At 25.3% G+C, this 27,008-nt stretch overlaps 3 protein-coding genes across 10 annotated transcripts in view; 2 read left to right on the top strand and 1 right to left on the bottom strand.

Annotated features, from left to right (window-relative positions):
- LOC117168955 (ankyrin repeat, SAM and basic leucine zipper domain-containing protein 1-like) overlaps positions 1-12,183 on the bottom strand; it is a 56,794-nt gene extending 44,611 nt beyond the window's left edge. Inside the window, exons 1-3 of one of the 3 annotated variants that reach the window (XM_033354957.1) lie at positions 12,070-12,183; positions 7,323-7,741; positions 2,263-2,459 (exon numbers count right to left, since the gene is read on the bottom strand). In XM_033354957.1, the coding sequence (XP_033210848.1) occupies positions 2,263-2,331 (69 nt within the window). In that variant the 5' untranslated portion in view covers positions 2,332-2,459; positions 7,323-7,741; positions 12,070-12,183. Of the gene's footprint in view, positions 1-2,262; positions 2,460-7,322; positions 7,750-12,069 lie in introns of those variants that run through there. The other 2 variants (XM_033354958.1, XM_033354959.1) reach the window with 2 other exon arrangements.
- LOC117168954 (zinc finger MYND domain-containing protein 11) overlaps positions 2,671-27,008 on the top strand; it is a 42,098-nt gene continuing 17,760 nt past the window's right edge. The window contains exons 1-2 of one of the 6 annotated variants that reach the window (XM_033354953.1): positions 2,671-2,949; positions 23,410-23,814. In XM_033354953.1, the coding sequence (XP_033210844.1) occupies positions 23,419-23,814 (396 nt within the window). In that variant the 5' untranslated portion in view covers positions 2,671-2,949; positions 23,410-23,418. Of the gene's footprint in view, positions 2,950-12,122; positions 12,239-12,522; positions 12,693-14,666; positions 14,686-23,409; positions 23,815-27,008 lie in introns of those variants that run through there. The other 5 variants (XM_033354951.1, XM_033354954.1, XM_033354956.1 and 2 more) reach the window with 5 other exon arrangements.
- LOC117168956 (pyridoxal phosphate phosphatase PHOSPHO2-like) lies at positions 2,970-8,158 on the top strand. Its single transcript, XM_033354960.1, has 2 exons — positions 2,970-3,104; positions 7,340-8,158. The coding sequence occupies exons 1-2, from the start codon at positions 3,069-3,071 to the stop codon at positions 8,072-8,074; spliced, it is 771 nt and encodes a 256-aa protein (XP_033210851.1). The 5' UTR covers positions 2,970-3,068; the 3' UTR covers positions 8,075-8,158.

Genomic DNA, 27,008 nt, shown 5'->3' with positions numbered 1-27,008 from the left:
TCTTCTCAAATTTGTTGAAACCTCTTAAATCATTAAAAATCTTTTAAATATTTTGAAATCTTTGAAATCTGGTGTAATATCTTGTTGGAATCATTGAAATTCTTGAAATTTTTTGAAATCCTTAACAACTCTTTAAAATATTTGAGAAATCGTTCGGAAATCTTTTGTAATCGTTTGAAATCTTGCCAAACATTTTTAAATTGTTTAAAATCTTTAAAATGGTTTGAAATCCTGGAAATCTGGTGTACTGCACACTTGTTGAAATCTTTGAAATTCTCGTATTGTTTTGAAATCTTTATGAATGTTTTATACAATCTTTGAAACTTTCTTGAAATCTTTTGCCGTCTTCTAAAAAATGTTGAAGTTATTTAAACTCTCTGAAATGTTTTGAAATCTTTAAAATCTTTTGAAAGTTTTAAGATCTTTTTGCAGTGTTCGAAATATTTTCGAAATCTTTTGAAATCTTCGGGAGTTCTTTGGAATCATTAAAAATTATTACAAATCTTAGTAAAATCTTTTGATATCTCCTAAAAAAATTTGAAATTGTTTAAAACTTTTGAAATGTTTGGAAATCTTAGGAATGTGGTTTAATATATCCTTTTTAAAATCTTTAAACTCTTTTGTAAGCTTTAAAATCTTTGTGAAATGTTCCAAATCTTTATGAAATGTTCGAAATCTTTGGGGAATTTTTGTGAAAACTTTTTAATCTAGTGTACACGCCTTTTTTGAATATTTGAAATCCTTGAAATCTTTTGAAATGTTTATAAAATCTTTCTTGAATCTTTATTAGGAAAATCTTTTGTATTCATTGAAGCCATTGAATTATTTGAAATATTTTGAAATCTTCTAAAATGTTTTAAAACCTCCTGAAATCGTTTCAAATTTTTCAAACCTTTGAAATCTGGTGTCCTGTACCCCTTTTCAAATCTTTGAAATTCTTTAAATCTTTAAAGTTTTAAAATGTTTGTGAAATTGCTCTGAAATCTTTATTGAAATCTGGCGTGCGCGCCTTTTTTAAATCGTTAACATCCGTGAAATCTTTATGGAATGTTAAAGATATTAAAAATATTTTGAAAGGTTTGAAATATTTTGAAATCTTTAGAAACATTTTGTAACGTTTTGAAATCTGTTATAAACTCAAAAACCGAGTGGTCAACCCCTCGAAAAAGCCGTTGTATGACCACGGTTTATTCTAATTCTGAAACTGAATTAACATCGAAATTTTAAAATAATAATTTTTATAATTTCTAAGTTGAACACCTCAAAAAAAAGTGCCTTAAAATATCTTTATTTATTCTGTAATAAACAAAAGATAAATTGTATCTTGACGAATAAAAAAATGTTCAGCAGCAAGATTTTTTCTAAATGAGATGTTTCTTTCATAATAGCCTGAAAGATTCAAATTACACTTCGCATTGCGATAAAATTACTGTTGTAAATTAAACAAAAAAAAAAAGAATAATTAAAATTCAAAGTTTTCGTGAAAAAATCAAGATTTCCCGGTTTTCAAGGTCACTAGACACCCTGGTAAATTAAAAAAATTAAATAGAAGTCAGGATAAATTAATGAGAATTCTGAGAGAAGTTCAAAAAATAATTTCAAACTTCTTCCTCCGAAATACCCCACTTTTTAAAAATAAATTCTTTAAAATCCATTAAAATAGTATTAAATCCCGTAAATTTCTATGAAATCTGGCGATATTTCCTGAAGTCCTGAAAATTTTATTAAAACAGCTTGAGAGCTTTAAGTCTCTAAAAATCATGGAAATCATCGGAAATCTTATAAAATCTTGTGAAATATTTTTAAATATCTTAAAATCTTATAGGTCCTGTAAAATCGTTATATATCTTTCGAAATTCAAAAAGACCTTCAAGTGATAGAAATCTATTACAAACGTCTCGGAATCTTAAAAAATACCCTAAAATATTTCAAAGAATTCAAGACAGTGCAGACCTTAATTGATTAGTGATTAAAAATAGGGGATATAGGAACCGGAATGTGAGGCCTGTACATTATGTAAATTGATAATCAATATATTGTCTAAGTGCGTATTATCAAAAGAATCAGAAGAATATAATAATATAATAATAGTTGATCTTGACCAACTATTTGATGTATTGCAAAAAATATAACTATGAAATAGGCTTTTTAATGCGGAAAATCCCTAAAATTAGGTCATTAAATAATATTTTCCGAAATAACTCTTTTTTCAATGTTTTCGATCCGGTGTAAAAATAAGGTTAAGTTTGTCGACTTTCGTACCTCGTCGTGAAAAGCGAAACCCTCCTCGTCGGATTCCTCATCGGACATTCCAGCTGGTCTGGCGTACATTTTGATCCAGTTTCACATAAATTGCTGTCAAAATTGTAAAAGAAGAGACTCTTTAAAACATAAACAAAATCCTGCTGATGGTCTTCCAGCGTCTCTTGTCAACTATGCCACGTGACTACAATAGCCGTCTGCTAGATTTAAAAAATTACCAAAAATATCGCTCTATTATATTTATTTTTAAAATAAAAAGCACTTAATTAAATCGTTTGATTTCTTAAGCTACGACTTTAGTTTAAATTTTCTTGGTATAATGTTTAAAAATATATTTAAATATATTATGATATTACTTCACATAATTAGAGAAAATATCCTTTGGTCGTCTGCTAGGTGGGCTGAATTCCTAGAATTTGCTCCAATTTTTTGCAGTGTTGATCAATTATAATCATTATAATCAAAATATTTTCAATAAAAAAAAAATGTCTACATGTCCGATTTTATTATAGTAATTTTGAGGAATTATTCGGGACCAAAAATTGTCGCAGAAATAGTAGAAAACTAGTGAAATATCTATTTGGAATTGTGACGCTTAGTGACACTTATTTCTATTAATCAAGACTTTAATTAATTTTTTTATCCAATTTTGTGTAGGGTGCTTGTAAGGAAATTTAATTAATTGAGGTATGCATTCGGAGTTTTATTTATAATGTATTATCGTATTTATCCAAATTATCTGGTTGACATAACCTATTTCGATTGGACAATTTTGTAGCTCTTGTTTGGAGTGAAAAACGCAATATATGTATCGTACTCTCGAAATTGGCAGAGCGTTTAAGGTAATTTAGAATAATCTGAAATTAAATTGAATAAACCGTTGTATTATATTCTGATAATTTTAACAAAACAAGTCAACTTAAAACCAATTAGTTGAATTTTAAATTAAAAAAAGTTTGGAATATAATAGTTAGATTGCGAACCTACAAATAATTTCCTACAAATAATAAACGATCAATTTTTCTGCAAAAAGTTCCATTTTTGACCAAATACATGAATTTTCAACTAAAAATACATAACATTTAAACAAAAAATTAAATAGTTAAATTCTCATTTAAAAAAATAATTTTCAACGAATAAAAGAAAAATTTCAACAAAAATTGGAATAGTTAAATTTTTATTTAAAAACAAATTATTTTTTAACAAAATTGTTGAATTTCCTATAAAAATTACATAAATTTTTCACCAAATAGTTCAAATTAGAATAGTTGAATTTTTCACCAAACAGTTCAATTTGGAATAGTTAAGTTTTCAACAACAAAAAAAAAGGAATTTTCAACAATATAGTTGAATTTTTAACCTGAAAAGACGAATTTTTTAACACAACATTTGAATCAAAAAATAAAAAGATTTTTTAACATAATTGTTGATTTTTCTACAAAGTAGATCAAATTTTCACCAAATAGTTCAATATTTCGAACCAAAATCATAAATTTTCAACGAAGAAGATTAATTTGCTACAGGAAAAGGTGAATTTTCAACTAAAAAACATTAATTTTGATTTAAAATTGAATAGTTAAATTTTTATTTGAATAAATTAACTTTCATAAGCAAAATCAAGAAATTTTCAATTATAAATTGCAATAGTAAAATTTTCAACAGAAAAAAACGGAATTTTCAACCTTATAGTTGAATTTTCAGCCCAAAAAGACGATTTTTCAACATAACAATTGAATTTTCTTTAATAGAGACAAATTTCTAACAACAAATGATTTTAACAAAATTGCCGAATTTTATAATCAAGTATATCAATTTTTAACCAACATAAGGAATTTTCAACGAAAAATGTAAATTTTCAATAGAAAAAGTCGAATTTTCCACTAAATATGGTCAAGAAATTTTGAATTAAAATTGGAATAGTTACATTTTTAACAATATAGGTGCAATTTTTATCCCAAAACGACGAATTTTTAACAAAACAGTTGAATTTTCAAACAAAATCATTAATTTTGAACGAAAAAAATTAATTTTCTGCTGAAAAAGGTGAATTTTCAACAAAAAAACTTAAGTTTCGAACCTAGAATCAGTTTTGAACCCAAAATCGAATAAATGAATTTCTAACAGTAACCGAAAAAGTAATATAATTTAAAGTCATTTAAGTTTTAACAAACGTAAACAAGAAAATTTCCACTAAAATTGGAATAATTGAAATTCAATAACAAAAAAAAAACGAATTTTCAACAATATATTTTTATTTTCAATACAATTTTCGATTAAATTCCTATATAGTAGCCGTCTAATTTTAAAGTTGCAATAATTTTATGTCAACAAAATTCTAAATTATTTTTTTCTAATTTAAATGATCTAAAATTGTGTAATTTCAAATTCGCAGTTTAAGATTGCAACATTAGAGACTCTTCTTTACATGAATTGTTCAGAATTAAACATTTTCAATTTAAAAAACTTAATATTAAATGAGTTTAAATAAATTTGTGACGAAAATGTTAAATCATATTTTACTAAAAATTCCAAGCTTTTGGAAATTTTACAATTTTCAATTAAAATCCGTCATACCTAACTAAATTTTTAATATAAAGGTAAATATTGAAATAATTTCATGTCAGCAAAATTCAAAATTATTTGGTTCTAATTTAAATAAATCAAAATTCGATAATTTAAAAAACATTGGTGACCCTTCTTTATAAAAAAATGAAATAAAAGAAATTTTAAAAGCTTAAGTTTCAGACTTTTCTAAATATTTAACATGCTCTAGCAATTTTTTTATTAATATTCAACCAAAGAGATATTTGTGGAACTAAAATGATGAATCATGAACCAAAAAATTAATTTTTAACAAAGAAGCTCCCCTTTTTACGAAAAAAAAAAACAAATTTTCTACTCTAAAAAAGATAAATTTTCTACTAAAAAAGACAAATTCAAAGCAAAAAAATCAAGCGAAAATAGAAAGTATGCATTTTTAACCAAAACTGGAATAGTTATACTTGCAGGTAAGAAAATTATATTTCAATTTTAATTAAAAAAATTAAATTTTAAATAAAATACAGTTGAATTCAATCAAAAAAGCGAATTTTTAACAATAGAGAAAAAAAATTTCCAATTAAAAAAAGAACAGAATTTTTCAATTAAATTGAATGTTAAATTGAAAGAGACATATTTCTACCAAAAATTAAATAGTTAAAATTTTCAACAACAAAAAACTAATTTTAAGCAAAATAGTTGAATTTTCAATCAAACATTTGAAAAAATGAAATCCATCAAAACTGTTCAATTAAGCAAAAAAGAATTAAATTTTTAATCAAATATACAAGCTTTAACAAAAACACGAATTCTTACCCAATACTTTTAATGAAAAAATACTACTATAAATCTTATTTTATTTAGAAAAAATGTTTAGGCATTTCGCAAGGATTTTTTTTATAAGAATTAGTTTCTTTAAATATATAATTTAAAAAAATACAAATTTAATGCTAAAAAATGCATTTGTCCCTCGAAAGAATTTTTTTATTTATTGAGGAATAAGCCGTAAATTTGATCAAACAAAAAGCAAATTTTTTAGTTATTTTTGGGCTTAAAACACTAATTTATTCTTAATGAAGAACATTTTATTTACTTTGTGCAACAAATCCTGCGCATGTTATTCCAAGGAAAAATTGTTTAGGGGCCATACAAGTTTTCGCATTCTAAACCCGATAATATTAAAAAAAAAATTTGGTTTCATAAAATTAGGGCTTATTCCCGAACAAAATAAAAAATACTTTTCAAAGGTAATTTTCAACAAAATAGTTAGATTTTTGACGTAAAAAGATGCATTTTTAATTAAATGCTTGAATTTTCAAATGAAAAACATATGCATCAACCAAAAACCATTCAATTTTTTAGCGAATATGTACTTTAACAAAATAATTAAATTTTTAGCAAAAAATTTCAAATGTAAAATATAAATCCTCGACCAAAAATGGAATAGTTAAATTTTCCGTTTAAGACATTAATATAAAAAAAAAATTTTTAACAAACTATGCGTTTAAATTTTCAAACACAGAGATGAATTTTCAACAACAAAAAAAAGATTAAAAAAATAGATTTCAACTTTCCATGAAGTAATTTCATTTTTAATTTAAAAAAATAATAAAGGTGAATTTGAAACAAATAATGCAATAGTTTATATTTTGAACAAGAAAAGAGTTTAATTTTAAATCAACAACAGTTAAATTCAACCAAAAATATCTATTCTCAACAACATAAATTTTCTAAGTTGTTATTTTATCAAGAACTAAATTAAAATTTTTAATCGAAAATAGTTGAGAAACAACATGTCAACAAAATTGCTAAATTTGCAAGTCATAAGAGCAAATTCTCTGCAAAACAGTTTAAGTTTTTAGCCAAAAAGACAAATTTTCTATGAAACGGTTAAATTTTCAACTCAAAAATAATAAATTTTAAAAAAAGTTAATTTTCTACCAAATAATTAATTTTCGAAGGAAAAACTATTAATTTTTCAAACGGAATAATTAAATTTTCAACCAATAAAATAAATTTTCAACAAAAATTGTAATGATTGAATTTTCCGTTTAAAAAATTAAGTTCAACCACAAAAACAATCGAATTTTGGTTGTCTTTGGTTGCAAATTTCAATTTAAAAAGCCAAAAAATATTGGATTAACCCTCAAGCGGTACACTGGTGCGAATCCGCACTCGACGTTTTTTCATTTTGTTGGCATTTACGCAAACACAGCTGTAGCGGATTAAAATATTATTATTATTAATTTATTTAATATTTGATATTAACATTACAAACAAACCCATTCGCACCAGTGTACCGTTTGAGGGTTAAAAAAATGTAATTAAATTGTTTTTTTATTCTTTCTTTTTCCGGGATTTTTGAAGAATATCCTGGTAGGCAAACAATTTCATGAAATGAAATAACATTTCTGTCTGTATTTATTCTCCTAAAAGAACAAAATTTAGGGAATAGCGTTTGAAAAATTGAAAATCATATTTTTTTTGGGGCGCCCTATTTTTATAAATAAAAAGGACATTACATAACTGATCTTTGTAGATGTCTCGTCCACTTCTTGCTGCTTTCGACTTTGACCACACAATTTACGATGACAATTCCGACATCGTAGCTCGAAAATTGTATCCAAATGATAGTCTACCAGATTCCGTGGAGCGTTTATATGCACGCGATAACTGGACACTGTACATGGGAAAAATCTTTGAATTGCTCAATGAAAATTCAATCGATGTAGAAACAATCGAATCTGCCATCAACCGAATACCTTCAGTACCTGGAATTGATACTCTCCTCACTGAATTACATTCCCGCGACTGTGAAATCATCATCATAAGCGATTCCAATTCTCTCTTTATAGAATGGTGGCTCAATCACAAGGGACTGAGCCACACTGTCAAAGAAATTTTCACGAATCCGGCCACTGTGGACGAAGAATCGGGCATGCTGAAGATAGAAATGTATCATTTGCAAGATTACTGCAAACTCAGCAACAAGAACTTGTGCAAGGGTCAAATTCTTGAAGATTATATTTCTAGACGATTCGCGGAGGGAGTCAATTTCGAAAAAATTGCATACGTGGGAGATGGAAAGAATGATTATTGTCCGATTTTACGCCTTTCTGAAAAAGACGTCGCATTTCCGAGAGTCGGTTATACTCTCGTAAAAGTATTAAATCAAACGGATGATGAGACAAGACAAGTCAAGGCTGATGTCGTTCCTTGGGAGAGTGGCGAGGAAATTTTCGAGGATTTGAAAAAGAGGATTTCCAGTTTATAAAAACTTGAAACGTTTTATGTATTTTCCCTGTGATTCAATATTATTCATACATTCATGACGTAGCAATAAAATATTTTATAGGAATATCTTCTCTTTCATTCCGCCGTATCAAATTATAAATAATTAGTACCTTTAGAAACAAAATTTACATTGCTATTTGTACAATTTGAAATTAGTAAACCACGATATTCAGGGTGGCCGATGAAACGATTTCAACTTTTCTTTTTATTTTCAGTTCAATTGTTAACTATTTAAATTTGAGATTTTTTATTTAAAAAAAGAATATGCGCCTAGTCCTGAAAAACTCGGGAAATTCGAAAAATGTTTCACTATTTATCCCGAAGTTCGGGACGCGGCAATTTGTTAAAAAAGAACGATTTTTTAATATTTAGAAATATTCGAATGTTCATGCAAAATAAGAAATTATAAATCAAATCTTCCAAATTAAAGCATTTGTAACTGAATTGTTTAAAGTAGAAAACCTTGAATCGTCAAAATTTCAGAGTGCTATATTAAAACTTTGAACGTTACAATTTTCATTGTTCCGTTTAAAAAAAATTTAATTTGTATTCGAAAGTGCTAAATTTTGATCTATGAAGAACAAAGTAATCATCACGAATTTGGAAGGATTTATATTTAAAATAAGCGAACTTCCGTTTTAATAAAAATTTAATCATGAAATTTGTATGTTTCTAACTTACAAAAATTACTGGGCACTTGAAAAACAAATTTCTGATTAAAAATTTTAAGTTTCAGTTTTTAAAATTTAATATTCCAAAGAGTTCCATTTTGAGTACTTTTATTTGCAGTTCTGATTATATAAAATAAACATTTTAGCTTTAGAGTTGGGATTTTTTAATTTCACTACATTTTTCAAACAGGGGAAGGAACATTTAGAATTTGAAATTTTTTATAAAAAATGTTTCAAGTTGATCAACTCTAAATATAAAGGAATTATTTGTGTGTAAGCTTAGAACTGTAGTTCAAGTAATAACAATTTAACAATAATTGATTTTTTACGAAAATTTTGAAGTTGTGCAAACTTAAATAATTTAGCGCTTTTAAAGTTAAAAATTTAATTTTTCAAATTCGAAAACCTTAGGAATTAAACGAGTGAACGCCCGATTGAAACTTTATAAATTATTCATAATTGTAAAATAATTTGAAATTAATAGATTCACAATTCAAGGCTTTTATTACATTTTAAATAAAGTTAATCTTTGAACGTCACAATCTTAATTATTCCATTTAAAAATTTTAATTTATAATTGTAAATTAAATTTTTTTATGAATAAATAACAACTGAAGAATTATTCATTTGAAACGAATTAGAATAAAAATATTTTAGCTTTTAATAATTAAAAAGTTGTTAGTTAACAAAATTATGAATTTTTAAATTAGAAAACATTGAACTGTCCAATTTATAAAAGTTAAAAAATAATTTAACTTTTAATTTAAAAAGTTTTCAGTTTAAAACATTTTAAATCATTTAATCTTTAATGTTTCTAACATAAAATTGCTTAAAGTGATACAATTTTGATGTAAATAATATTAATAATTTTAAATTTATTGATTCATTTTTCAATTTAGTTTTATAAATTATATTTTTTAAATCAGAAATATTTTGATTGTTCCATTTATAAAGGTTAAAAAAAATTATTTTGCATTTTAACGGCATTTAATATTCAGTTCTTTAATAAATCATTTTAAAATTATTGAGCGTTTAAATAAAAAATTATTGAAGCTTCAGTTTTAAAAGTTTAAAATTCAAGAGTTCCACTGTATTTTAATTTTCAGTGTATTTTTTATTACTTCGAATAAAAAACTTCTCTGTTAAAAAAGAAATTGTAATCGTTTAATTTTTAATGTTTATAACATAAAAACTGCTTAAAGTGATATAATTTTGAACATTTACCAATTTATTGATTCATTCTTCATTTTATAGAATTGAAAATTATATATTTTTTAATTAGCAAACTTTGAACTATTTAATTTATAAAAGTTAAAATGTTTGATTTTGCACTTTAAATGTTTTCAATCAAAAAAATTCAATTAATAATTTGAATTTGTGAGTGTAAATTTTGAATTTTTATGTACAAATAATAATTGAAAAAATCTTAATTTGAAACGACTTAAATTAAAAATAATTGAACTTTAATTTTTAAAAGTTTTTAGTTAAAAATTTTTTTAAATATTTCTATCATAAAATTACGTAAAATGATATAATTTTGACATTTATCAATTTATTGATTCATTCCTCAATTTAGAGAATAGAAAATTAATTTTTTTTAATCAGAAAACTTTGAACTGTTCAGTTTATAAATTATTCAACAACTTTGTAATAAATAATGTGTAAATTATTAAGCGTTTGAATAAAAAATAAAAAGAACAATAAAAAAAGCACATAAAGTTCTTTAAAGTGATACAATTTTAAAGAATTCCCAATTTATTTATTCATTCTTCAATTTAGAGAATTGAAAATTATATATGTTTTAATTAAAAAACTTTGAACTATTCAATTTATAAAAGTTAAAAATGTTGTATTTTGCACTTTAAATGTATTCAATCAAAAAATTCAATTAATAATTTGAATTTGTGAGTGTAAATTATGCATTTTTAAGTACAAATAATAATTATAGAATTATTAATTTGAAACAACTTAAGATATAAACCATTTAACTTTTAATTTATAAAGTTTTTAGTTTAAAAAAATGTAATCGTGCAATTTTTAATGTTTCTAACTTAAAGTTCTTTAAAGTGACACAATTTTAAACATTTACCAATTTATTTATTCATTTTTCAATTTAGAGAATTGAAAATGATATCTTTTTTAATTAGAAAACATTAAACTATTTAATTTATAAAAATTATAATTTTTGTATTTTGCGGTTCAACTGTATTCAATAAAAAAAATAAATTTGAATTTGTGAGTGTAAATGTTGAATTTTTAGGTCGAAATAATAATCAAAGAATTATTAATTTGAAACGACTTAAGATTAAAAAAATTACTTTTAAGTTAAAAATTTTTTAGTTAAAAAAATCTTAATCGTTCAATTTTTAATGTTTTTAACATAAAATTGTTTACAGTGATACAATTTGAATATCTACCAATTTATTGATTCATTCCGGATGTAGAAATAATAATTGAAGAACTACTAATTTGAAAGAATATAACTCTAATTTAAAAAAGTTTTCAGTTAAAAAAAATGTTAACAGTTCAATTTTAAATGTTTTTATCATAAAATTAATCAAAGTGATATAATTTTGAAATTTTTCTAATTTATTTATCTATTCTTAGTTTAGAGAATTGATTTTTTTTTTAATCAGAAAACTTTGAAATGTTTAATTTATAAATTTATCGACAAGTTTTCAATAAATAATGTGTAAATTATTGAGCGTTTGAATAAAAAAAATTAAATTTGTAAATCTAAGTTTTTTTTATTTTGATGTAGAAATAAGAAATGAATAATTATTAATAAATAATTAAATTAATTGAAATAATTTAATTAATCAATTTCCATAATATAAATGATATAATTTTGAACAGTTATAAATTTATTGATTTATTCTTCAATTAGAGAATTTAAAACTGCTTTACTTTGTATTTTAGTTTTTATTATTTCAAATGAAAAATTTTTCAGCTTAAATTCAAATTTTGTAAATTCATTGCGTCTTGAAAAAATGTGGAATTTTTTACTCATTTAAAACAGCCACCCTGTACATCCAAAATTCAAGCCTTAAATTTTTATTACTAAACTGAAAATCGAAAAAAAATAATAATTTAAAACCTTACTTACAAATTGAACAATCGTATAAATTATTCAAGGTTCTTAAAATTAAGCATTCAACAGATAACAGATTTCAAATACTAAGGTAGATTATAAATCTCTCTCAAAACAAATTACACACATCAGTCATGACAAGTGTCATAAAAATTTGAATTTAAAAACAAATCATTCTGCGCATGTTTACTATAAAAACGACTGCGCACGCACTTTTTGAGGTTAGGTGCTTTGATGTGAGCCGTGACGTGCACATAATATCAGCGACTTGATAACAGTTTTCATCAATTATTTTCGTACATTGTTATCTTCCAATGATGTAATGAAAAGCCAACAGTCTAGACCGAATTAATTTTCTGCTTCCAGGCTTTTTTTTCTCTCGGTAAGTTCACTTCGTTCACCTATTCACTAGAGTTTCCTTTTTTCCCAGTTTTTCCTTATCTTGAACCTCTCGTACAATTCCAAATGGTACCCTCTACTAGATATATCATATCTAAAAAATTACGACCTGATAAGGAATATTTAAACGGTATTTTTATCATGCGCAAATGTTTTTCAAATTCACTTTTGACACTCATTTTTTCCTCCTTCGCGATGACACGTCGCAACTTTCACTACAAAAAATACGTCACTTTTCCGGACCTTGAAAAAAAAAAAATACAACATGAACGTTTCATAACGAATTTAGAAATCAAGTCGAGAACTTGGATGTACTGAGTTGTCTTTTTTCGGCCCGTCCACGATTCTTAGAGTTTTTATCATAATTATATTGAGAAAATTTCGTATTATTCCAAAAGATACTGCACCGAGAAAAGAAGTGTCCATCAACCAATTCGGTACGTTCATACAGAGAAAAACTTTTGACAATACTTCCAAGAAAAGTGGAGTCCACAACAAAACTGCTAGTAGTAAATTGAGTTGAAAAATTTTCGAGAATTTCTTAGCTTTTCCAAGATTTTCTAGAATATTTCCAAATATTTCTTCTTCTTCGTTCACTTCAATTTCCGTCGATAAAGTTTCTTTTTTTTCTTCAAAGTTCTGGAGCCAGCCGACTTTTTTTACTTCCACCACATCTTCGTAGTCCGGATCCTTTTTATTTTTCATCTCCATTTTCTCCTTTCCAAATTTGGTTAGAATTTTCAGTGTGACGTAATTTGTTTCAACTTTCTCCTTAATTTGTTTGTATTTGTAGGTCGCACATACATTAAAAATTGTCGATGCTAAAATCGGAATAAAATACGCGATGAAGAGTAGAATAAATAGGTGAATTTTCAAAAACCGGGTTGAAATGAAACACTGATTTTTATAGCATGTTACATTTTGAGAATTCATAACTATTTGTCTGTTAAGACGATTCTTTTCTGTCACTTTCACCTTTGGAATCCCATTTTTGATCTTTTTAATGATATCTGCATAAATGTTTTTCGATATTGTCTTTTTGGATCCATAATCCGTTTCATTTTGCACTTCATCCACATTTCCGTAAATTATTTCAGAATCCAAGTTCTTTTCTTGTTCTAAACTAGCTTTTTCTACATTTTCAAATAATTTCCACTCATTTTCAAGACTCGTCGAATTTTCTTCCATAAATCTGGTAATATTCCACAAATCGTGGCTATTAAAATGACTCGAGTTTTTCCTCTCGTTCCCATCCACAGCAGTTTGAACCAATTTGTAAATGTTGGAAACAACTTTATCAATTTCCGCAGATTTTGGATCTTCCACCAGGTCAGAATCTTCTGTTTCCATGTAATTAAAAACAGGCCCTGGATACGGTTTAGGATTAAAAAGAACATCCGATATTATGGATTTTGATTCGTTTTGATTCTCCAGAGAATAACAATTATCGAAAGGAAAATTTGTCACAAAAATACACTCGTTTTTCAAATTTCGTTCTCCAGACAGTCTTTGGTATTCTCCAAAATGTAAAGTTGCAGTTAATAAAATCGGAACTAGCCACTCGATTATGACACTCAGGAGAGTAATTCTATCATATTTGGATGGTTGTTTGAAAGTAGTTTGCTTCAGAATAGTCAAGGCTGTGTTTTTTATTTGATCAGAAGAAATTATATTTCTTTTTCTTCTTGTGGAAGATCCTGGAGATGATAATTCTTCTGTTGATCCAGAATTTCTCGACTCTGTTTGCATCATTTGTTTGACGGGTTTAGTTAATTCTGCACAAGATTTATCGAGGCGAATGATGTTTGTGATGTAATGTAGAGAGTAGCCAAGAACCGATGTGAATGCATTAGTAAATGGAATAAAAAACATTCCGTACTGCATCAGGACGTATTTAAATTCACAATCTGTCAGTGTATCAAAATTCCCTTCCGAATTTTCGGGAAATTGATTAAATTCGCGACCGAATTTCGTCATATTCTCAAGATTAGTAATAGTGTCATCTTGATGAATCGCTGAACCTGTATTTAATTGATTCACGAGGAATATTATTGCGGAGAATATTGAACTCAGAGCGTCCGACATTGAGAAAATGTGGAGAGTGGAATGTACACATTTCTTGACATTTTCTTTTAGCAAAAAGAAAAGTGATACAAAACTTGATCCGAGAAGTGTGTAAGCAGCCACTGCTAATGTTGCAGAATGCATATTTAATTGAAGTTGATATTTTTTTTCTAATTTTTATATTGGTTTAATATTACACTTTTTGAACTAGTGAAAGGAATGGTAAAAGTCTCGTGGAACTTGCAACGATTATTGAATACTGGTTAAAGAAAATAATTCTCGTTGCTCGTTTCTATTGTTCCTAATATAGTGTAGACAGTTTTTATTCATGGGGGTTCCTTGGTGATATGCACAAGTGCTGGAAAGGTAACTGTAAAGAGCAAATAATAGGGGCTAGGGCTTAATTCTGTTGGTTATGGTGATGGAAGCCTACTTGTATTTATAACAATTTTTCTTTAATCACTTTCTATTTCAAAGTTACTTTTTAGTCACTTTAAAAAAAGAAAAGGCCATTTTAGCCCATAGTTGGGTAGTAATTAATTTACTGAAAAGTTACGTTTTTTGTAACTTTTAGGGTAACTTCTTTAATTGTCTTTTGGCAAACAAATATATTTTTTCTTTTTGAAAATTCAGCCATTTTGGTAAAAAAGTAATCTGAATTGGTTGCGGATTCAGCTATTTTCTTTTGGAACATTCGTCTTGTTTCGTTGAATTCAACTGTGATTGATTTCAAATTAAAAAATTTTATGGTCATAATTTGGTTTTTTCGTTTCAAAACTGATATCTTTTGTTTAAAAAATCTCTTTACTTTTGGTTGACAATTCAAATACTGTGGTAGGACATTAACCAACAATTAATTCAACTATTTTGTTGAAAAATTGTGTCTTTTGTTTGGAATAATATCAAATATTATACTTTTCGTTAAGAATTCATCCGACTTGGTTGAAAATTTAGCTATTTGGTTGAAAATAAAACTATTTTATTAAAAATTAAACTATTTTGTAGAAATTTCTTGCTTGGTTCAAAATTCAGATCTTCGTTTAAAAATGTACGTATTTCGATAAAAAACTCTTTTTTTGTTGTTAAAAATTCAACTATTTTGGTAGAAAATTAATCTTTGTGGTTGAGGATACATTTAATTAGTTAAAAAATCGTCTTTTTTTTGTTGAATTCAACTGTGTTTCATTTCAAATAAAAATATTTTTTGCTTAAAATAATATCAACTATTATATTTTTTGTTGAGAATTTATGTATTTTGGATTAAAAATAACTGTTTTTTAAAAATTTATATTTTTGGTTCGAAGCTGCAACTGTTTTGTAGAAAATTTATCCATTTTGGCATAAAAATTCAACAATTTAGTTTACTTTTTTCTTGGTTCCAAATTCGGCTTTTTCGTATCAAAATTGATATTTTTTGGTAAAAAAGAGTCTTTTTTTGTTTGTCGAGGATTCAAATATTTCGGTAGAAAACTAATATAATTTGGTTGAGGAATCAGCTAATTTGTTGAAAGTATATTTTGGTTCAAGAAATAGCTAATTTGTTAAAAATTCATTCAATTTCGGAGAAAGTTAAACTAATTGGTTGAAAAGTATTTTTTTTTTAATTCCTATGTTTGGTTCAGAAACACAACTGTTTTGTAGAAAATTCATCGCTTTTTTTTGAAAATTGAAATATTGTTGTGGAAAATTAATTTAGTTTAAGATTCAGCTAATTTTTGAAAAGTCTATTGTATGTTGAATTCAGCTGTGATTAATTTCAATTAAAATATTTTTTAGTTGAAATAATATCAACTATTGTATTTTCGTTGAGAATTCATTTATTTCGGTTAAAAATGCAATTATTTTAATAGAAAATTGAACTATTTGGTTTAAAAGTAACTTTTTTGTTGAAAATTCATTTTTTTTTGTTTGAGCATACAACTGTTTTCTGGACATTTTTTCATTTTAGCTTAAAGATTCAGCAATTAAGTGGATTTTTTTTAATTGGTTTAAAATTCGGCTTTTTCTTACCAAAATTTATCTCTTCGTAAAAAAGTCTCTTTTTTTATTAAAATTCAAATATTTTTTGTTTGAAATAATATCAACTATTACATTGTTCCTTGAGAATTTATCTATTTTGCACAAAATATAATTTTTTAAAAAAAATTAAACCATTTTGGTAGAAAGTTCTACTAGTTTGTTACAAAATAACGAGCATTTTTTTTGCAAATTCAACTCTTTTTGTTGAAAATTGTTGTTTTTGGTTAGAAAATTGTTGTTTTTGGTTCGAAAATTTATCTCTTTTGGTTAAAAAATTTCAATAGAGGGTTCAGCAATTTGTTGGAAAAAAAAATTATCTTTCTTGGTTGAAAATGAACTTTTTGTGGATAATTTCTCGTTTTGGTATTAATTACCAAACTTTTTCTAAAAAATTCGAAGTTGTAGCTTAGAAACTCAACTTTTTTAAATCCATCTCTTATGGTGGAAAATTGATCTTTTTTGGTTGAAAATTCATTTTTTCGGGTTCAAAAGTCAAATATTTTCTACAAAATTCATCTTTTTGGCTTAAAAGTTTTTGTTATTTTGAAGTTACTTTTTGCTTATTGTATGTCCCCTATTGCGAGAGGTTTATGGGTCAGTTATGGGTAGAAAATGCATCTTTTTTGTTGGAGGAGTTAGCTATTTTTTTGTTGAAAATTTGTCTTTTTTGGTTGAATTGAACTGTGATCGACATCAGATTAAAATCGTTTTTGTTTCAAATAATATTAACTATTATATTTTTCTTTGAAAATTAATCTGATGTGGTTGGAAATTTAGCTGTTTTGTTGAAAATTCATATTCGCAAGTCGAAGAAGCAACTTTTTATTTAGTGAAAATTTTTGTCTTTGTTTAAAATTTGGCTTTCTCGATTAAAAATTGACACATTTTTGTTAAATAGACTTTTTTTGGTGGGAATTCTAATACTTTGCAAAAAAATAAACTGATTGAAAAATTGTATTTTTCTGTTGAATTCAGCTATGATTAATTCAGATTAAAATCTTTTTTGGTTGAATTATTATCAATTATTATATTGAAAATCAATTAAAAAATTCAACAATTAAGTGGGAATTTTGTTCTTTCTATTTTAAAAATTCGGCTTTTTTTATACAAAATTGATATTTTTTGGTAAAAAAATTTGGATTAAAAATTCAACAATTTAGTGGAAATTTTATTTATTGGTTAAAAATTCAACTTTTCGGTTTAAAATGTATATTTTTTGGTTGAAAATTCATATTTGCAGCTCAAAAAAGCTTCTGTTTTATTGAGTGGATTTTTTTTCTTTCTTGGTCATAATTTGGCTTTTTCGTCTTTTGGTAAAAAAATCACTTTTTTGGTTAACTATTCTAATACTTTGGTAGATAAATAATCTGATTTGGTTGAGCATTCAACTAAGTTGTTAAAAAATTATATTTTCTGTTGAATTCAATTATGATTGATTTCAGATTAAAATCTTTTTTGGTTCAAATAATCTGAATTATTATATTTTTCTTTGAAAATTGATCGATTTTGGTTGAAAATGTAGCTAGTTGGTTGAAAATTCACCTTTTTTTTAGGAAATTCAACTACAAGCATGGAGTATTTTTAGATTAAAAATTAAAAAATTGGAATTAAATAATTTGTTAGTTGAAATAATATCAGCTTTTATATTTTTCTTTGAGAATTAAACTATTTTGGTTGAAAATGTAGTTTTAGTGTTTTATTCAGTAGAATTTTTTTCTTTCTTGTTCATAATTTTGCTTTTTGGTTTCAAAACTGATGTCTTTTGCTGAAAAAATCTCTTTTTTGGTTGACAATTCAAATACTTTGGTAGAAAATTAATCTGGTTTGGTTGAGTATTCAGCCATTTTGTTGAAAAATTGTATTTTTGGGTTGAAATAATGTCAACTATTATATTTTTCGTTAAGAATTCATCTATCTTGGTTCAAAATGTAGCCATTTGTTTGAAAATTCAACTATTTTATTAAAAATATAACTATTTTGTAGAAACTTTAACTACTTTGTTGAAAAGTAACTTTTTTGTTGAAACTGCACATTTATTGTTCAAAAAAGCATTTGTTTGGTAAAAAATTCGTCTTTTTGATTTAAAAGTTTAACTCTTTTTTGTTTTTGAAAATGAAGCTATTTTGGAAGAAAATCAATCGGATTTGGTTGAGGATTCAGTTAATTAGTTAAAAAGTCGTCTTTTTTGTTTAATTCAACTGTGTTTCATTTAAAATAAATATATTTTTTGATAAAAATAATATCAACTATTATATTTTTTGTTAAATATTCGTCTATTTTGGTTTTATAAGTAACTTTCTTGTGAAAAATTCATATTTTGTGTTCGGAAATGCAACTGTTTTGTTAAAAATTAATCTAATTTGGTAAAAAGTTTAACTACTTAGTTCAAAATTATTATTACCTTTTTGGGTTGAAAATTCAATAATGCAGTGAAAAAATTGTATTTATAGGTTCAAAATTCGGCTTTTTTGTTTCAAAATTAATCTCTTTTGGTAAAAAATAATTTTTTTTTGTAAAATATTTTTTGGTTGAAATAATATCAAATATTATATTTTTCGTTGAGAATTAATCTATTTTGGTTAAAAATTCAACTATTTTAATAGAAAGTTAAACTATTTAATTGGAAAGTAACTTTTGTTGTTGAAAATTCATATTTTTAGTTTAAAGCATACAACTGCTTTTTCTGGAAAATTGGTCATTTTAGCATACAAATTCAACAGTCCGGTGGATTTTTTTTCCTAATCGGTTCACAATTCTGCCTTTTCTTTTCAAAATTTATGTCTTCGTAAAAAAAGTCTCTTTTTACGAAAATTCAAGTATTTCGGTTGAAAGCTAACCTGATTTGACTGAATTCAATTGTTGGATGTCGAATTAAAACATTCTTTGGATGATATATCAAACATTATATTTTTCCTTTGAAAATTTATCTTTTTTGGTTGAAAATTCATTTTTTCGGTATCGAAAGTCAAATATTTTCTATAAAATTCTTCTTTTTGGCTCAAAAATAAAACAGTTCGATTAAAAAAAAAACCTTTTTTTGGTTCCAGTTAAATCTTTTTTGTTCAAAATTTCGACCATTTACTCCACACACTAACCCCTATTTCTCTTTTTCAAAAGAATGTTTCTTTTTTTCCTATTTTCAAGAATCTCCCCTTTTACTTGTTTTTTGCTTAAATTCAAACTGAATTAATAGAATCCGATAAGAAAATCCAAATATTTTTGGTTAAAAGATAATTATTTTTGGACGAAAATTTAACTCTTTGTTTAAAAATTTATGTAATTTTTTGAGAATTCATCTTTCGTTGTTGAAAATACAACTTTTTCTTGAAATTGCAAGTATTTGGTTCTGAATGCAACTGTTTGGTTAAAACTTCATTTTGAAAACTTATCTTTTTTTTGAAAATTAAATTTTTGGTTTATAATTTATCTTTTCCGGATTCAAATTCAAACTTTCTCTAAAACATTTGACTTTTTAGCTGTGTTTTTCTTAATAAATTTTTTTGTTGAATATTCTCCTTTCCAGGATTAAAACTATAATTCTTCTAAAAAATGCGTCTGTTTGGCTTGGAAATAAAACTGTTTGGTTGCAAATACGACGGTTTTTCAACTATTTGGTTAAAAATGTATCTAGTTGGTTAAAAATTCATTATTTTATTGAAAATTACAATACTTTCACTTCAAATGTTACAAATTTAAAGCGTTTCACTTTTCTTTCAAAGAATGCATTCTCCTGTTTTCGTATAATAGCACCTTATTTCCTCTATGTTGAGAACATTTTACGCTGTGAAGTCTGCGATATTAAAATTATTTGTATATTATATTTTTCTGGTTTTCTAGTTCCTATTGTAAAGCAACGAAATATAAATACGGCAGTTAATTAATTATCAATGGTTTATTTATCTTCTAATAACATGAATTAAAATTTCTCTGAATGTTACTGGTAAAATTTGTTCAAGCACTTGTGACCTTGGGTTTTCCATTTGATTTTGTGTGAACGGTAGTCACTTTTAGTCACTTGTTAGCCTACATTAGTCACTTTGTCCACTTTCCTCAAGTACGTCTGTGGCAGCCCTGTACATTTAGTATAGATTCTTTTAGATGATAAGTTAATTTTCATTCGTGATTTAAACTATTTTTTCTATATAAGGGGCCGTGCCTAAATTGCGTAAAATTTTTTTATAAAATTTTGAACCACGTAAGTTTTGAAAGTTGGAGTCATTATTGTTTCATATAAATTACCAAAATAAAAATTTTTTTTTTAATTTTTCAAATTTCAACCAACAAAGATAATTCTCAACAAAAAATTTAATAGTTAATATTTCAACCAAGAAAAGATTTTCATTTTAAATGAAACACAGTTGAATTGAACAAAAAAAGACGAATTTTGAACAAAATAGTTCAATCCCCAACCAAAATTGATTCTTTATTTTTTGCCAAAAATTGATATTTTAACCAAGAAAGATGATATTTTTAATGCATGAGGAAATTTTAAAATTGAGAAACGAATTTTAAGTCCGCAACAATTTTTTGATTTAATAATGGAAACAAGTTTCTCTTAAAATTAAAAATTTCAAGCCAAAAGACAAGATTTCTACATACAAGTAGAATTTTTAACGAAATAATTGAATAATCAACCAAAAAGATTAATTTTTATTTTAAAAATTGTTACTTAAAAAAAAAAAAAAAATTCCCACCAAATTGCTGAACTTTTTATCAAACTGTTGAATTTTCAAGTCAGAAAGACGAATTTTATACAAAACATACAAATTTTCAAACCAAAAATTTAAATTTTTAATAAAAAGAATTATTTTTCAAGCAGACAGTTGAATTTTCAATCAAATAGTTAGATTTTCAGTCAATAAAATCAATTTTTCACAAAAATATCGTATTTTCGTTTGAATCAATTCAATTTTCAACCGAAAAAGATGAATTTTCAACAAAGATGTTATAGATGATATTTTTATCGAAATATATTTTTAGGTTAAATAAAATAGATACAAGTAAATTGAATAAAAATGGCAAATTTTCAGAAAATACTTGAACTCTGAACTGTAACAGATATACTTTCGTCCAAGTAGATGCATTTGTAACTAAAAAGTGGGATAGTTAAATTTGCACACTAGTTTTCAACAAAATTGTGGATTTTTCAACTAAGGAAATGAATTTTTGAACTAAAATGATGAATTTTCAACAAAAAAGTTTATTTTCAACTGAAAGTGGCTCACGTTTAATTAGACAGTTGCTTTTTTTCCACAAAAATATTAAATTTCTATCAAAAATGATTAATTTTTGCCAAAAAATGGAATAGTTAAATTTTCAATTAGAAAAAAAAAGAATTTTTATCCAAGTAGTTAAATTTTTAATCAAAGAAATGAATTCTTAGCTAAAATGATGAATCTTCAACTAAAATTTTTTGAACACATTAAATCAACCTTCGACCAAATAGTTTAATTTTTGACCAGACTATTTTATATTTGAGAAGAAAGTTCGAATTTTCTTCAGAACAGAAGAATTTTCAACCACAAAATGTTAATTTTCGATAAAAAAGTTCATTTTTAACCGAAAATGGTTAAATTTTAATTAGACAGGTGAATTTTTTCCACAAAAGAATTAAGTTTCTTAACAAAATTTTTTGCAGACAAATGGAATTATTAAATGTTTAGTTAAACAAAGAAATTCAACCTTCGACCAAATAAATTAATTTTCGAGAAGAAAGTTTGAATTTTCTTCCGGATAGAAGAATTTTCAACCACAAATGGTTAATTTTCTATTAGGCGGTCGCATTTTTTTCACAAAAAGATTAAATATCTATAAAAAATTAATTTTTGACAATAATTTAATAGTTAAATGTTCAGTTTAAAAAAATTGCCTTTTAAAAACAACAACAAAAAAAACGAATTTTGATCGAAATAGTTATAGTTTTAACCAATGAAATGAAGTTTTAACTAAGATGAAGCTTCAAGTAATAATTTTGTAAACAAAGTTTAACCTTCAACCAAATAGTTTTATTTGCGAGAAGAAATTTCGAATTTTCTTCTGAATAGAAGAATTTTCAACACCAAAATGTTAATTTTCGACAAAAAAGTTTAGTCTCAACTGAAAATAGTTCATTTTTAATTAGACATTTGCATTTTTGTCCACAAAAATATTAAATTTCTATGAAGAAAAAATTAAGTTTTGCCAAAAAATTGAATGGTTCAATGTTCAGTTATAAAAATTAAGTTAAAAAAACGTATTTTTATCGAAATAAATAAATTGTTAACCGAAGAATTGAATTTTGAACTAAAATGATAAATCTTCAACTAAAAAAAGGAATTTTTAACAAATACTTGAATATTGTACCAAAATTTGAATTTTCAATAAAAGATGGAATTGTTAAATGATCAGTTAAAAAAAATTAACTTAAAAAAAACTAATTCTCATCGAAATAGTTAAATTGTTAACCAAAGAAATAAACTTGGAACAAAAATGATGAATCTTCAACTTGAACAAGAAATTTTAAACAAATATTGTAGTATTATACCAAAATTTGAATTTTTAATAAAAAAGTTAACAATCCCATTTTTTGGCAAAATTTAATTTTTTTAGTTATTGCCATAAATGTAATTGTTAAATGTTAAGTTGAAAAAATTAACTTAAAAAACGAATTGTTATCTAAATAGTTAAATTGTTAACCAAAGAAATGAATTTTGAACTTTGATGATAAATTTGAAACTAAAAAAAGTAATTCTTAACAAATATTTGAATACCATACCAAACTTTGAATTTTCAATGAAAAACCAAAAAAAGATATAATTTCTACAAAAAGAAGTGAATTTTTAAACTAAAAGTACTAATGTTCAACAAAAAGGTTCAACCAAATTCAACAAAAAGTAAAAACAAAAAATTTTAATTCAACAAAAAATTTGTTGTCAAGAAGGAAAACAAATTGATACACCTTGCCCTCCTTGTAGACGATAGCATAGAAAAATCGTCTGTCCCCCCACGACTAATTAATTTAAAAAAAAAATAGATTTTCTACTTTTTTTTGCGTTCATCTATAAATATTTTCTGTTTTTTTTTTCCTTTTAGCAGTAAAACATGTCTATAAGACGTCGAACGGATCCTGCGACAGTCCAGCGAATATGGGACTCTATAAAAATTACGCTTCACCAAAGAAATTTACCGACTTACGATCGTATTATGCGACACTTGGCCCGTGTTTATGCAACCTCCGAAGAAATTGCCAAGGAAGATTTGAACAATGCGATGGAAGATGGACTGATATCATTGAAATCGGATCCTGTTAAAGGTGGAATTGAACAGGAGACCCTCAGATTTCCCACGGAACCACCCAATGACGATGGACACGACTGGTACTGTTTTCATTGTCACAAAGCCGGAAAAGTCGAATGTTGCCAACAGTGTCACAGAGTCTATCATCTAGACTGTCATGAACTTAAAAATCCTGAGAAACAACTATGCATTTTCTGCGAGGTTCGTCATAACCACTTTTATTTATTTTTATATTAAGAGCTCGAAGAAAACCTTTAAATGACCCGGAATTTAATTTTTAAAACCGGAAATTTACTTCTGTTTGCAGTAAAATTAAATTTTTCATTATTTGAATAATTTTGGTCAATTTCGACAAGTGATTTCTACTTTATCTACAGTCGCAGGGCATTTGAGTGTTTTTATTATAGATTACGGATTTATTTACTAAAAGTTTATTTCATAAAAATGTAGGCAAATTAATCTCTAGTTGAAAAAGTGACTGCTTTTTTAAAAACGATTTTTTTTTAAACTAAAAATTCAATTATTCCAGTAGGAAATTGAACTATTTTTCTCAAAATCCATTTTTGTTTTGTTAAGAATTAGAATTTTTTAAACAGGAATTTTAACTACTATTCTATTTTTGGTTGTAAATGTATTTTTTTTTATGAAAACTTAGAAAAAATTAGTATTTTTAATTCAGAATTTAAACTATTGTTTTGAAAATTTGTGTACTTTGTGAAAAAGTCGCATTTTTGTAAAAATGTAATCTTACTGGTTGAAAAATTATCTTTTTGATATATAATTTAACTATTCCAGTTTGGTTCAAAAATTAATTCCTTCAATTGCAAATTTGAATGTCCATTTTTGGTTGAAAATCCACATATTTGGTTAAAAAACGATTTTTTTATAGAAAAATATCCTTTCTTTTCAAGTTAATCTTTTTGTTTAAAAATTCTTCTCTTCGGTTGAAAATTCGTCATTTTGGTTGAAAATAAAATTACTTGGTTCAAAGTTAAAATTTTTTGTGGAAAATTAATTTTTTTGGCCGACGCTTCATTTTAATTAAACATTCATTTCTTTGGTTGGAACATGATTCAAAACTTGTTTTTCTTTATTGGTTAGAAATTATCATTCATCATTTTAGTTGAAAATTCATGTAACTATTTTTTCGAAAGTTATTTTTTTTTTGGGGAAAGTAATTTTTTTAACTGAAAATTTAACTTATTTCAATTGAATATTCCATAATTTTAGATAAAAATAAATCGCTTTGGTTAAACGTTCATTTTTGGTGGAAAAATTACATTCTCGGCTGAAAATTTATCTCGTTGGTCGAAAATTTAATTATTTTACTTAAAATTGATCATTTTAGTTGAAAAGTTCATCTTTTTAGTTAAAAATTCAAGTAACTATTTTTTTGAATTTTTTTCGGAAAGTAATTTTTTTAACTGCAAATTTGAGTTATTCCAATTGAATATTCCATAATTTTAGATAAAAATTCATCTCTTTGGTTGAACGTTCATTTTTGGTTGAAAAATTATCTTCTTTAGTTGAAAATTTATCTCGTTGGTCGAAAATTCAATTATTCTACTTAAAATTTATCATTTTAGTTGAAACTTCATCTTTTTAGTTGAAAATTCATGTAACTATTATTTTGAAATTTAGTTTTTTTTCGGTAAAGCAATTTTATAACGGGAAATTAAACTTATTCCATTATTTTAGTTGAAAATTAATATTATTTGGTATAAATTAATCCTCTTGGTGGAAAATTCATCTCGTTGGTCAAAAATTCAATTATTCTAGTTAAAAATTTATCATTTCAGTTGAAAAGTCTTTTTTTTTAGTTGAAAATTGATGTAACTACTTTTTTTAATTTATTTTTTTTTGTTGGGAAAGTAATTTTTTAACTAAAATTTTAAGTTATTTAAATTGAATATTCCACATTTTTAGTCGGAAATTCATCTTTTTCGGTATAAATTAATCTTCTTGGCTGAAAATTCATCTCGTTGATCAAAAATTCAATTAGTCTAGTTAAAAATTCATCATTTTAGTTGAAAATTCATCTTTCTGGTTTAAAATTCAACTATTCCAGTTAAAGATTTACAACTTTAGTTAAAAATTCATCACTTTTTTAGAAAAGTAATTTTGTAATGGAAAATTTAACTTATTCCAATTAAATATTTTCATAGTTTTAGTTGAGAATTTATCTGTTTGCTGGAACACTAATTTTTTAAACTTAAAATTGAGTTATTTATGATTTGGTTTAATTTTTTTACATTTTCATCTTTTATGATTGAGAAAGTATTAGAATTGTCCGAGATTTGACACCACAGTTTTTCAACGGATCTCCACGTATCGAGACCCCCTGAATCTGAGAATCAGCTTTTACGATGGCGTCTGTCTGTCTGTCCGTCTGGCCGTCCGTCCGTAAACACGATAACTCTCGAAAAAATGAACGGATAAACTCCATCTTTGGCAGGCTGTTTTTAGGTCCTAGAAGAAAGGACGGGTTATTAAACCAGCCATTTTTGATAAAAATTCAAAAAGTGAGCGCATTTTGAACATTTTTGAGACCACTTTTTTTTAATTTGAAAATTCTATGTACGGATATTTATAGTATTAAAAAGGACAAACCATTGATCCCAATGACTTTTTTCGATAAAAAGAAAATTCTCAGAGTTATAGTATTTTCAAAATTTTTAAAATAAACTGAAAATTCAAATTTTGATTGCACAGAAAATAATGAAAAATAAAAAATTCCATTTTGTGGTCAAACTATGTTGATAAGAAAACTGATGAATTAACAAAAATTGTTGTGCCGAAAAAGATCTACCAGTTTGTTTAACATCGCTTCTTGATAGGGCGCGTACTTTTTGTTTTATTCGTGAAAAATAACATTTAAAATTTTTTAAAAATTAAAATTTTTTTAGAAAAACGACGAAAGTTACGAGAAAAAAAAAGATTGAACAAAACCTGTTTACAAATGTCTGCTTATCTAAAAGAGATCTTTTTGATAAAGTTTTATTCAAGCATTCCAAATACAAAGAATAAATATCCAAACGTGACGTGTAATTATGTCCGAGCGCGAAGCGCAAGGTAACCCATTATCGAGCGCAAAGCGCGAGATTCAACAGACTCGCGCCCTAGGCGTCCTAAAACTTGCGAGCGAAGTTTCAGTTGAAAATTCATCTGTTTGGTTGAACATGAATTTTTTTAACTTAAAAGTGAGTTATTTATGATTTGGTTGACATTTTTTTATGAACATTTATTATAACAATTAATTTAATATTGAACCAAAAAATTGAATTTTCAACCAAATAGTTGTGATTTTCTGAGTCAAAAAGACGAATTTTTAATAATACCGTTGAATTCTAAACCCGAAAATATGATTTTTAACAGAAATCAATTTTTGTTTTGTG

Source organism: Belonocnema kinseyi, chromosome 3, assembly GCF_010883055.1.
Source record: "Belonocnema kinseyi isolate 2016_QV_RU_SX_M_011 chromosome 3, B_treatae_v1, whole genome shotgun sequence".
Lineage (NCBI taxonomy): Eukaryota > Metazoa > Arthropoda > Insecta > Hymenoptera > Cynipidae > Belonocnema > Belonocnema kinseyi.
This window is presented reverse-complemented; position numbering and strand designations above follow the sequence as displayed.

Coding starts and splice junctions, on each gene's coding strand:
- LOC117168956 (XM_033354960.1), top strand. CDS start 3,069: ATGTATCGTACTCTCGAAATTGGCAGAGCGTTTAAG. Junction 3,105..7,339: donor AAATTGGCAGAGCGTTTAAG/GTAATTTAGAAT, acceptor TGATCTTTGTAG/ATGTCTCGTCCACTTCTTGC.